A 13,655-nucleotide genomic window follows, 5' to 3' on the forward strand; every position below is an offset into this window, starting at 1 on the left:
AAAAAATAATCAGAAATGTAACTATCTCTGCAACTACAATCAACAGTATGTGTTATTACAGAAAACTACAGCGGTACACCTGTGTGTATATGTACAAAGACTCACCTGTGATTCGCCCGTTGGCCTCCATAGGCGGCTGCCAGCTGATCAAAATGGCACGGGGTCGTCCTTCACGGCTTATCACTGTTAAATCTTTGGGGGCAGAGCTAGGAGCTGTCAACAAAACAAAGGCAGTTAGCAGAGAGGTTACAGTGTTTGGAGGTGTTACAACACAAATGAAACTGGGCATAGACAATCTGAGAAGTAGGCAGTTTTTAATGGAACCGATATCACTCCATGATTTCTTTTCATTTGTTACACACTTCACACTTCTTACTTACATGTAACAACCAAACCCTGCTCAAACGTGGAGTGTCACAGGAAAGACTCGTAAAACCTGAAGAGCTTTTTGGCTAGAGAAGGCATTTGCTAACAGGTGGCTAATTGTCTGTAACATGTTAAACAGAGGAGGTTAATGGTGATTATATTAAAGTCATTTATGTAGTGTAGTCGGTTGATAGTGTAGCATTTATTCTTTGAATATAATAAAAATACAGTAAATTCATGACAATTTTCACGCCAACCTGTCACGGCAGATGACACCCCACCCCCCCGAACCTGGTTCTGCTGGAGGTTTCTTCCTGTTAAAAGGGAGTTTTTCCTTCTCCCTGTCACCAAGTACTTGGTCATAAGAGGTCCTGTAACCGGTGGTTTTCTCTCTAGGGTCTGTACTTTACAATCTCATGTCCCTAGAGGTGGCTGTTGTTGTGAAGTGATGCTATATAAATTAAATTGAACTGAATTAATTATCTTGCTGAATAAATGGGTAAATAATAAAAGATTTTATTTCCTTTGAGACTTATTTTGTCCATTAGTCCGAAAGCCTATTGAAAAATACAACTAAATTTCTGTTGGGAGAATCAATTGTTTGAGTTCTACAAAGCCCCTTCCTAGCTGCTGTTTAATAATGTAAACTCTTGTGACTTTGGACATTTGATTGACACTTTATCTCTTTGTATACTTGGTTTTTAAATGGATGGTTGGATCAGACAGTCACGCAATGACATACAAAGATGCCTTTTCCCTTTCACTGTTTAGTCTCAACATTTGCACAACTTCTGTCTGTGTGAGAAGTTCCAGAGTGGACAATAATCTATAATGAGCTCAGTTCAGCTGCTCTTTGGCTTTGTTGTGACTTTCTGCTGTGTTTGAACTTGCGGAAATTGTACAGAAGGTAATTTTCAACACTTTCCTGAACTGCCCTTTTGTGTTGTTTCTGTTGTGAAAATGTCAAGCGCTCGGCCTCACGAGAAAGACTCTGGCTTGTTGTCCTCCTCCAACCATCGCCATGGAAACTAAGTGGCAGCCTATCAGAGCTGTAGTGTGTGATGGCTGCGGGTGCTTCCTGAGTTACAGATGTGATTAAAGACGAGTTTTTAAGTTTCACAACAGGACAGGATTCAAAGCTTGCACCCCAGAGCTGGCTAATGAAACTGCTTGTTAAATCTGACACGACGAGCTGGAGGAAATTACAAGTTCCTGCTGAGCCTGTTAGTGATGGTGACAACCTGTACTTATCATAAATATAGAGGAAGACCTTGAGAAAATACATTGTGCACACACCTGCTGGTTAAAGTAGTGGTTCCAGCACTCAAAGCAGATATAATTAAAACTATTTTCAGTTTGTAGTCAATGCTACTGAATTGTTGACTATTGAAGATGATCACCATAATAAATATCACCAAAATAACAATTTTAACTTAGAAACACAACACAATTTAAATGTGACACCAAGGACTTCGAAATGACAGAGTTACTCTCAGAGAATTACTGTCAGTAGGACCTGAAGGTCTTGAGCAGCTACACAGGTTGTTCAAGTGTTGTCATTGATCTGATCTGAGTGCTGTTGAGTTGGAGGTGAGTGATGCTTTTTTTTTTTAAAACAAATTAAACCATCAAAGAATAAGCATAAGAATGTGAGATATTAAGAGGATACGTCACAGGCCTTTGCAAATAACAGATACAGCCTTCTTGTGTGGCTCTTCTTTATATTACATATTAAGGATTTCAAATCAGTATTCTCATTAAAGCTTTCTTTAGGTTACAACTATATTAACTAAAATTGTTAAAGCTAAAACTGAGTTAGAAAATATGTTGTGCAAGGAGCTACAGAATGTTGCAACATGGCTTTCTGATTGCAAATAGAGAGACCATCATTTTGGATTTCGAATCAGCTAAGAATATAATTTATACATTTTATATAATGACAAAAATGTTAAAGGGAAACATATTTCATTCCACACCATTATTTTATCCTTGAAACTTTTTCAAACCCTAACCATAGCATTGCTTTAGGTAGTGAGATTATTTATTTATTTGTTCAAAACTATGAGTAATTCTTGTGGGCAGACATATTTTGTGGTTTTTTTTGTTTTTTGTTTTTTTATTTTGAAGGATTTGGATGGTATTTTAGATTATCAGCACCCAGGGGAGGCTGCAGCACTGCAACACATCAACATTTGTCAAAAGGCTAAATTCTTGTGTGGTACAGCAACCCAGTGAGCTCAGGAACATTATAAACCCTTGCTGGAGTATTAGCTCAAAGCCATTTCGACTCAGCAGAGACCTCCATCACAACTAATCAAAAACAAGCTTCAGATTCCTAAAAATAATAGCTCATTAGAGAGGGGGAGAGAGAGAAAAAGAGGATTATTGTTGTTCTAAGGCAAAACTGTCCAGAGCAACAAATGCAGTCTAAGTAGCATACACTGTATGAAAGCTTAATCGCCTATTCATTGCACCACCAAGCAATCAATCACCCACAGGACTTATAATTATGCATTTTTTTATTGGCAAAAATCAAGATCATTTTGAAAATTAAAACAAAACACATTGAAAAGACATCTTTGCCAGATGTCTCAGATTTAACTGAAATGTGAAAGATAACTGAGTTCAATTCACTGAATAAATGTTTAGAAAAAGATGGTCATTTCCTTATGAACACGGGTTGCAGACTGTACAGAAGTGCTCTGGAGATGATCCAGTATATAGTAGCACGATGCAAGCTAGGGTCATGCACACTCAGAGGCACAACCAAGTGGCTGGGATAGCGTACAGCAACATTTGCTGCATATGGACTACAAGTCCCAAAGTCCTGATGGGTGAAACCATCAAAGGTGGTTGAGAACAACAGAACTTCAGTCCTTTGGGACTTTGAGTTCCAGACAGACAAACAGCTGCTGTCTAACCAACCAGATAGGTTGACGGGCTGACAAGACCTCAGTTGTGACAGATGTGGCGATCCCAGCAGACAGCAACATCAGGAAGATCCAATAATAAAATCCAATAAAACAAAATCCAACAATATTAGAGATCTCTCTCCAGGAGAGTTCAAGGAACAAGACACTGTGCAGAAGCCTCAAACTGCCAAGTTTCTGGTTTTGGTTATGTTCACATCCATCCATTATATTGACCTTTTACCAGTTTGGCATACCGAAATGCATGTAACAGACATAATTTCAGAGGTAAAATATGAAAATATGAAACTATGCTTATGTCTTAGATGAAGGCCATCTAATCCTACCCTTGAGTGGCTTGCTAGTGACCCATTAGTTTCAGCAAAATCCTCTGAATGCTATTTATATCATTTATTTCAGGCAAATCCATGTGAGGACCACATAAATGAGATGTTGCTAATAACAGTAATGCAATTATGACACAAGGATCATCTTCAGGTTCATCAGGGTTCATCCTCTGGTGTCTAAGAGACTATAGTTTTTAAATACACCAATACCATTATGTGATACACTCTAATATACAGAAATATTTCTCATATTTTCTTTCTTATTTTTCACAGTAAGACAGAGATGGTATGAACTGCAGTAAATGCAGTATTTACTTTGTTTTGCTTTTGAAAAAGTGGTCATGTGTATTGTTGTGAAAATATGGTCAGTGTGTGCCTCCAGAGCCAGTGGATCACTGCAGGGACTGAGTGGGCTCAGTCCGTCTGCTCACTCTGAATGTCAATGTATTCCAACAGGCCCCAGGGAACCGAGGCCATAATGCCGTTCACGCTTAATTGGGTGACAAATCCGGCAAACATGATTGTAAACATCCTGAAAGGGATACCTTGACATTTTGATTTCAGTCTGCGGTTGGGTTTCATTGCTGCAGACGAGTTGTTGTGTTGTTGCGGGGGAGAGTGGAGTTTCTAGATGACTGTTCACTGAACCAAAACATCATTTCTATCCATAGTTAAACTTCTTATTAAAAGTAATTGCTGTTCAGGGAGGGGAAGAAAATAGAGTAATGCATCTCATTGTTTGGTGCACCAATGCTTCCTGAAGCTGCCCTGTTTTCCTAAATATTACTTTCAATAGAAACAAAAGTTTCTGCACAATGAATGAATAAATGTCAGTCAAAGATTCACAATACAAACAAATGATTCTCCTCAAACCAGGATATTCACCGTTCTCATTCACTGTTTGTGCAATCAGCAGTGCAATCTGGCATCATAGCTACTCATTTAAGGCAATAAGATGTACAGTTGGCTGCTTTTCATTTGCATGAAGTTGATTCAAACCAAGGACATCCAACAGTACTCAGAGAAACACAGTTCTTGAAAAACCTTTAACTAATTTAAATTTTCAGAAAATTATTTTCAAAATTATTTTTGCTTTAAATCTAGTTTTGCACCCTGCTTCTTGTTTACTTTTTTTTAAAGCGATTTGTCACAGGTATGTGAAAAGCAACATGTAAAAAAATATTCTACACTAGCGTGAAACAAGTTGTGGAAATAAGGACTGGAAGACTAATAAAATACCTTTAGAATAAGTTCTCATAGGTTTACAAAGGTAGTAGAAAGCTAATGTCTGCATAGAAAAAAGGAATCTAAAAATATCTGCATATTTGACTCATGCATGACAAAATATTTGCTGTATAAACTTACTGCCTAATTTCAATCTTCAGTAAGGTTCAATTTTTTAATTTTACCAGCTTATAAAAAGTGAGCTATACCAACTTGACCCCTTCATCCTACCAATAAGCAGCTTTCAGAAAGTGAAAAAGCATCTTCACACAATGCAGATTTCCTGGTGTGCTAAAACTGTGGCCAAACTGCGCTCTGTCTCTATCTGGCACAGCTACAGTTTGTGCACTTGCAGTTGAATGTGAGCACCTGTTGGTTGTCTGTGATGAGAATCCTTAGCGCTTCCGAGTATTATGTGGTTAAAGGCCTGTTTGAGAGGTCTTGCGTTTGGGTCAGAAATAGGTTCAGCTTAAAGTTAGAGTCAGACCTACTATCAGTGTTATGTTTATGGGATCCACACAAAGGACAGAAGCTGTGAGACTTACCTGCTTCATATGTTGTAGCATGCGCTGTCATACTCCAGGTGCTGGACTTGCGGCCTTTGGTGACCATAACAGCAAACTCGTACATGGTGTTTGGTTTGAGGCCAGTGACCGTGTGGCTAAGGGCCGTGGTGTCTGCAGACTGGACACATGACATTATTTGGAAGCTCAGATGGCTTTATGTTAAACTAAAGGATACAAGAATAAAGCTGCTATTATAAGATAAAATATACAGCAAATACAATCAAGGGATAAAATAAAATAAATAAATAAATAAATCACATGCCTAGCCCTAAACCCTTATGCTGTGGGAGTGATCATGGTGGGCCGCCTGGATCAAAAATGCCAGGGCCGATTTTTTGGTCCCAGTCCAGCCCTGAGGTCAGGGTTACTTATCATTATTATTGTGGAGCTCAAGGGTTTAAACATACACAACTAACAACAACTTTAGAGTTTTATTAAACGTTGATAGTGTCTATTCCCCAAACTTTGATGTGTGATGAGAGGGAAGTAGAAGCAAAGATGTTGCTCACTTTCTCTTTGTCTACTTCTTTATTAAGAACAATGGAGTCTGGCCTTGTATAGATTTCCTTTTTATATTGTTTTGGGAGCACAGTTCAGATTATTTTTTCCAAGGTCTTTTTTACCCTTACAAGTTCTCAAGAGTTTGGTTTCCCAAGGAAACTCAGTAACCCAAAATCGAACAAGGATTTTTTTTTTTTTTATCTTGCTTTCAGACCACCATTAATGATACAAGCCTTGTGTTTTTACTACTTCACTGCAACAGTACTGCCTACAATTTTAAGTTCTTTCTGCCAGCTGAGAGATGTTTTTTATATATCAATAAAAGCTTCAAAAGTGTATAAAAGTATTTAGAAACTTTGGTTTGTAAGACGACTCCATTCTCCAAGAGGGGTGCGCATGATTATTCTTGCTGGTACTGAGCAGCAGCAACAGATGGGGCACTTGTAAAAATGTAAGTGAATGAATGGAGATGGAGATGAAACTTATGAACTTTAATTCCTGTAAGCTGATAAATAAACAGCAGCAGGGGGTGGAGATGCAGTTGTGAGACTGCTCATTCTGGAGAAATACTGATAAGGTATATTCGAAATTAGGGTAAATAATAAATATGTATTCAACATCGTTTGAATTTGTGACTACAGCTAAAAGAGCAAATGTGGCTAAATATGTAATTGTTTCATTGTTGTTGTAAGTTACATGCAAGACTCGAATTGTATGAACTCCAGAGTCACGTCCTAAGGTGGGACAGACAAATCCAAAGTCAAGCCCAAGTTAAGAAAAGTCCCAATATTAACTTCAATCTTTGCTTCTAACATAGCATCATAAGGCTTTACATAATGAGTAGATGCTAAGGGAAGCAAAATGTCAAGATACTGCCAACTCCATGTTAAACCTCATGTCAAATTCCAAGTTTGGACCAACAAACTAAGTTATAAGACAAATCAGGAGTAAAGAGTAGTCCCAGGATTTTAAATAATTGAGAAGGCATTAATTAAGAGGTAAAGTAAATCTAGTAAATCTGGACCAGTAGATGGTAAATTAAGCACAATGTTAAGATTGCCGAACTAACCCTAACCCAATACAAGTAAGTCTTGTCCAAGCTGAACTACAAGGATCGACAGGTTCCAAGTGAAGAATACAAAAGTCAGATCCATGCAATCAAGTCTCATGACAAAATTTTCTGTCAAATCCTCAAAATTATCTCTAATGACCTTTGTTTCCTAAGTCAGGTCCTAAAGCCCCAAGTCAATCCCCCAAGGAAATACTGAAGTCAGCTAAGTATGCCCCATACCTTTGAGCCTCAGCATAACAGCCAAGTAAGTCCTAAGTTAAATCCAAGCTTTCAAAAAATGTATTTAATCTGTTTTGTTTATTTTGCAGGATTAGTTTAAAATACATGTCTTGCTAAAAGCTCATTTTCTTTTGAAGTGAAAGCCACTACTTATTTGCACTTCACAGCGACAAGATAATAATCAGTCTGAAATTGAGATATACACAAATCCAAAAGTAATTTTCTTGGCCCTACTGTTGATTCAAAATTACTATGTGGTACTAAAGATATCTGTTTGAAAATTAGATCATTTGCTTTTTTATAGTTTCATTTTTAAACGTTATTATTAATTACTTAATCGCTCCAATCACAGTCAAAGGTTTTATTTCACTTTCAAAATAAAAGTCTGAGAGTAAAAGTCCTCAAATGTAATGTCAACACCCAGAGCATACATGAGAGTCTGTCATTTACCTTGTACTTTCCACTGGTGGAGTAGCTTGTCTTCCACTTGACGGAGTAGTAACGAACTTCTGATGACTTCTGGTTCTTGGTCATAGAGTTGTCGGCCCAGGAGACACGGACTGAATCCGAGGACAGAGCCACAGCTTGGACCCCCACTGGGGGGATCATGGGAGTGCTGGTGTCTGGCATGGGAGTGGGGTATTTATCAAAGAGGTGGAAGAGGTCATCCTCAGATGGGTCAATGGGGTCTTTGAGGGGGGGGGTTAGCGGTAACCAAGGTGTTTGGGAGCATTTAATGAAGTCATAAAAAGCAATGGAAGTGCAATAATGACGTTTATATATGGAAACATATTGAAGACAAATATATAAATACATAAATAATAAATAGATAAGATGACATGCAAGTTTGGAAGTGACATGCAGCAGGCAGCCATGTTTGTTTGAGAGGAAAAGGAAGAGTGGTGGATGAGGAAGTGAAAAAGAGGAGAAAAGGAGAGAAAAAAGACAAAGATTAAGAAGACAAAGAGAGATTAAAGACATTATTCTAAACAGCAAGTGGATCCACAGACCCACAAAGGGGTGGGGCTTACAGGCCCAAACCCATTTTGGTGAGCACAGTTACTATAATAGACAGAACCAATGGCCAGTGACACTTTTTTTTTTTTAATTGAAGAAACTGAGGAAAAACAGGCCTTATAAAAAAGTACCTGTGTGAATGAAATCCAGTCACCCTGCGCCTTCTGCATATTTAAACAAATAATAAGTCATTTATGTGGATCTGTGGTTCCAGCAAACCAGAGAGCTTGCACTACCTTCAGATGCTTTAAGAAATGTTTCAGGAACAGAAATTAAACACACTGTGTTTAAAAAATGTACCGGATTTTGCCCAAATTTCTCCATTTTGTGAATCACCTATTTGTCATTGAATTACTGGGACTCTCTCCAAAATCAAGGAATCGTTTGTGTGTGTGTGTGTGTGTGTGTGTGTGTGTGTGTGTGTGTGTGTGTGTGTGTGTGTGTGTGTGTTTGTCCTTTGCCTATCTGTACAGCCAACAATCCCGTCTACATCAAACTTGGTAGGAACCCAATTAAGTACAATGCTGAGTTTGAAGACATACTGATCAGTAGTTTTAATGTAATTGCTAAAAAAACCATTTCATGACACTGCCAGCTACCCACGTGTGATATGTTTAGGGGAACACTGGTGAATTCTAGTCATGGCATCATTCACCACAATCTACAAGAACACTTCTCACATTATGTTACTCAGTTCCTGGTGTTTCAAAGCAATGGACTACCACCAGATTACATTTCAAGTGGATTATTTTTAGCACTTCCATCAGTTAGTTGTGTTCCCCAGGCTCATTACGCTTGTATACTGTACCAGTATACAAAATACATGTGGATGTACTTCACTGAGGGTACACTCAGTGAAGTACATCCACATTTTCATTGACTGTATCCTCTTAGTTGTTCTCTTCAGGAAACTGTAGCATTATGTGTGTGTCCGCTTTCACAACAACACATTTCTTACATGTGAGGTGTTTGGAGGACATTTACAGGGTTACACTCTCCCTGAACAGATACTCTTTTAGTAACTTGTAAATCTAAAGATAAGAAAAGTCAGTAGTGGAGCTGGAGATGCAGGCTGAATACCTCAGTGAATGTGACTTCTGAACCAGAAAAATGGGAGAGCACCTGAAGGCAGTAGGATGTGAATAAAAGGCGTTAACAGATGCTAACAGAGAGCTGGAACGAGCTGAGGTAAACACAACGAACTAAAGAGTGAATAAAAATAAAAGCAACTCTGCTGGTTTCAGCTCTGTGACCTCTGATCTACAGACAGCCAAACCTACTGAAAGCAGAAACACAGTGATGCAGATCATTTAAAATACACACAAACACACCCACAGTAGAGTTAAGTTGAGCTGTTTACTGGTTCACTGCAAAGCTGCTGACACGAATTTGAACTGAAATGTTATTTTTAGTCTTTTTCATTTAATGAGCAAAACAGCCTGCAGGGCAGCTAAAAATGAGCATTTGTATTGCGGGAAAATTTCAGTGTTTTTTTCAGGTTTGGTACTGGCCAAAATGTTGATGACTGAGATCGGATATATGGAATATGGAAAAGTTAAATGATGCCAAAAAAATATGAGAACAACTTTATTGCTTCACTTTACTGTGAAAATAGAGGACAGTAAGCTCCAGTTCAGAGTGCTTTTCTTCTTCTCATTCTATTCACACTTACTTCTAGACAATAAGACGAGAGAAAGCTGATCTTTGTCTGTCCTTCTGCAGTATTTTTATTTTTTTTAATGATTCGAACATCTTTTCACCGAGCACACTTACTGTCTGACACCCACACACACGGATTTGTAACTCGAACAAACCATTTTGAACTTTACATCTGCTCAGACTGCATTGTTTCCTCAGGCTTCACATTAACAGTCCTCAAATTCCACCTACACTATCTGGACTTCACGAGGGGTCAAACTGGGCTATAGATTTAAGTGGGAAGTCTGCTGGCTACCACAAAACTACACCCATTACTTATACCGACACACTAATCAGTAGTGATTCTACTGAATCCATGTAATTTCAACCATATACCCAGCATTGGTCTTGTTTGAATGTATAAAGTCTTCTCTTGCAGCCCCATTTAAAGTAACAAGAACAAGAGTGCTTCAAATTATTAATTTAATGAAATGATTAAATCCATGTGATACATGGAAAAATACTTATTATGCTCATTTCCAGACACATAATTTCATCTTTTTTGGACTCTATTAGAGTAGCTGTGCATGAGTCATGAAATAAATAACAGACACACACAGAAAAAGAGAGAAAAGTGTCCACTGCTGAAAGAAATAAGCCTTACAGTAAGATAAAAGTAGATCTCTTTGTAGAACAAACAAATCTAGAGCTTACATTTTCATATGACAGTGCTGCAGATCGATATTTTTATGCCACATAGCTAGCATAAAAATGTTGTTTTTTAAAGGAAGAGCTGACAGGAAGTAGAGGATTTCTGGTACACAATTGGTATGCATCTGCAAGCCACACTACAACCTGCCTCCACCTCTGCTCCTCCTTTTGCTGCTACGTCTGACCTAGTCACTAACAATAACTGCTCTCCAGACATCCAGCTTTCAACATACAGCTTTGCCAACACTGAAAGGTCTCCAAACAGCTCCAAATATAAGGTACGCTGACTAAATTTGTTTTTACAGTAATGACTTAAGTGTGGCTTACGTTTCCAAATACCTTTTAGGGACTGGATTAGTAGATTTGTGATATGTGGATTTATATAGAACCAGTATAGAGACCAGTTTCTTTCAGTAAGGGAATAGTGTTGACATTTACAGCATTAAAAAAGTTCAGTTGGAAACTAATTTTTTTTTATTATTTTTTTTACATACATGGACAAAGCTATGAAAATAAGATTAAAGTTTTACATTTTGTTACAAAGATTCAATGCTAAAATTAAACAAGTTTAAAATATTTAGAAGTAATTCCTGTGAGACAGAAACTTCAAACTGTTCTAAACACTTGGTTTGACAGTTTTTGTCATGTCATTGAGAAAGTATACCCTAATATGGTCATCTCAGGCAGCCCCACCCACCTGCTTAAAGCTCTACATTCCTAAGAGATAGCCAATCAGAGGCAAGTAGAGGAAAAGAGAGGAAAAGAAACTTGTTTCAGATAAAGGGTGAACGAAGGTGCAGCACCAAAGTCTTGCATAAGATAAAGAAGGATTATTTTGAACTGTAATTAATGCAGAGCTACTCTGGTAGAGTCCAAGAAACTGAGTTGGAAATATTGCAGAATGAAAAAAAAGAAAAAAAAGAATCCCCCCCCCCCCCCCCCCCCCCGGCTCATCCTGTTGCATCTGCAGTGTAAACGAGAGAATCAACAGTGACATCTGATGCGTCGCTGTTGAAGAGAGATGTACAGCTGCAGGCCGAGTGAGAGAGAGAGAGTGAGACTTGACGAGAGAGAACGAAAGAGAGAGAGAGAGAGAGATTGATCGAGGAGGTGTTTGGAGCTGCAGGGCGAGCTGCACCAGGCAGTGTCGTGGTTAAACTGGTCGTCCAGCATCACAATAAAGCTCCAGTCAGGACAGAATACTGATGAGGATGAAGGACACGCCTCCTCCTCCACCCCCACTGCACTCTTCTCTCTTTTCTCCTCCTTTCTCTCGAAAGTCCTGTTCTGTATTCTCACATTTCTTCATCCCTTCCACATTTTTTTGCACTGCCTCTTACCTTCCCTTAGTGTTTTTCCTCCTTCCTTTCTCCTGCTCTAACTTTCTATTCCTTCTTCCCTTCTCTCTTCCCATTACTTTGTCTCTTATGTATTTACTTCCTCCTTCCTCTCCATTCTTTTTTCTCCCACTATCCTCTTATCCATCCCATCATCTCTCTCGCTGTCTCCCTGTCTCTGCGGTCCTCCAGTCGTTGATTAAATGGCAGCATGGCGGTTGGTTAGGGATCAGTTCTGCCTCTGCAGTGTGCGGGCGGCGAGGCGAGGACGAGGCAGTATATTAACGAGGATCCCGCCGTTAACGAGCCATTTTTTAAAGCTCTCGTAAAAAAAAAAAAAAAGAAGAAGAAGAAGCCTCTCCAGCAGGCTGCTGCCATGACAAGACAGACAGACAGTGTGTGCGTGCGGGTGTAGGTGTGCCTGTGTGTCACTGTTGACGACCTTGGCAGAACAGTAATGGGTTTAGTTTCCATCTCAGCCCTCAGGGTCTTGGCTTATCAACTTCTGACTGTCACACTGCAACGCCATGTTAGACTGTATATCTGTAAAGAACTCCACCTGTATCTGTGCATCGCTGAAGAGCTCCAGCTTTGTGTATGCATCAGTGCAAAACTCCAGCTACGTATAAGTATCTCTACTCTGGATGTTTCTGTGAGAATCCCAAACTTCAGATAGGTCTACAAATCTTAGGAATTCTAAGTTTTGTCAACAAAATTCTAGTTTATTCCATTTATGTCTACAAATCTCCAGGTCTTTAAAAGTTAAGATGCATCTTAGAAACTCTAGATTACAAGATTGTACATTCTTCCTGAAAACTGAATCTCCCAGATACCACGGGTGTCTACCTATATCCAGAGAACTCCAGATGTGTCTATAAATATTGAAAATTCTTTTTTTGTGTGTGAACTCCTTGGTTGACTTTAGCATATCCGCAAATCTCTAAATAACCACAGACATGTCTTCAAATCTGCTCAAAATCATATATGTCTCTAGTCTCTAGAAATCATGTCTCTAGAAAACTTGCAGTGTCTATGCATTACTAACAAAACTCTGAATGTGTCCTCAAACATTTACAATAACCCTACATGGTTTTGAATCCTTATGAAACTTAGCATGTCCACAAATCTCAAAAACATCTGAAGAACATGTATCAATGCAAAATCTGAATGAGTCTGTATTTCTATGAAACTCAAGATGTTTACATATCTCGGGACAGTATCCCCATTCAGGGAGCTCTGGATGTCCTTTAAATCTCTAGAATACAGATATGTATTATTGTCTAGATAACCAGAGATTCATTTAGACAACTGGAGACCTGTTGCACTTGTAGAAAATTTTAGCTTTATGTGTATGTGTCTACAGAAAACCAGATGCACCTATGTAGATCAGTGCAGAACACCAGTAAGTCTACCAATCTACAGAAAGCCTCTGGAAGTGCTGAAGCGTGTAGTACTACTCAGTGTATTCATAAATCAACATGTGTCCGTGTATCTCTATAGGAGTCCAGATGTGTTTACATATGCCAAGAGAACCTCCAGATGTACTTACAAATCTCTGCGGATCTACAGATGTCCTCCACTCTCTCAGACACTCAGGTGTGTTTAGAAATGTCCACAAAAGTCCACATGTGGAGATGCATTACTACAGAACTCCAGATGTTTTCAACAAGATCCGTACAGCCGCAGGTGTTTATCAAATATCTAAACATCTCCTTATGTGTTTCTCCACAAGACCAAACATGTTTGTG

At 38.7% G+C, this 13,655-nt stretch overlaps 1 protein-coding gene across 2 annotated transcripts in view; it reads right to left on the reverse strand.

The window, feature by feature from the left end:
• dcc (DCC netrin 1 receptor) overlaps positions 1 to 13,655 on the reverse strand; it is a 324,319-nt gene that overhangs the window by 72,858 nt on the left and 237,806 nt on the right. Inside the window, exons 17-19 of one of the 2 annotated variants that reach the window (XM_025909079.1) lie at positions 7,655 to 7,827; positions 5,392 to 5,530; positions 106 to 213 (exon numbers count right to left, since the gene is read on the reverse strand). In XM_025909079.1, the coding sequence (XP_025764864.1) occupies positions 106 to 213; positions 5,392 to 5,530; positions 7,655 to 7,827 (420 nt within the window). Of the gene's footprint in view, positions 1 to 105; positions 214 to 5,391; positions 5,531 to 7,654; positions 7,894 to 13,655 lie in introns of both variants that reach the window. The other variant, XM_019361335.2, reaches the window with a different exon arrangement.

The sequence above is a fragment of the Oreochromis niloticus genome, linkage group LG7 (assembly GCF_001858045.2).
Source record: "Oreochromis niloticus isolate F11D_XX linkage group LG7, O_niloticus_UMD_NMBU, whole genome shotgun sequence".
NCBI lineage: Eukaryota > Metazoa > Chordata > Actinopteri > Cichliformes > Cichlidae > Oreochromis > Oreochromis niloticus.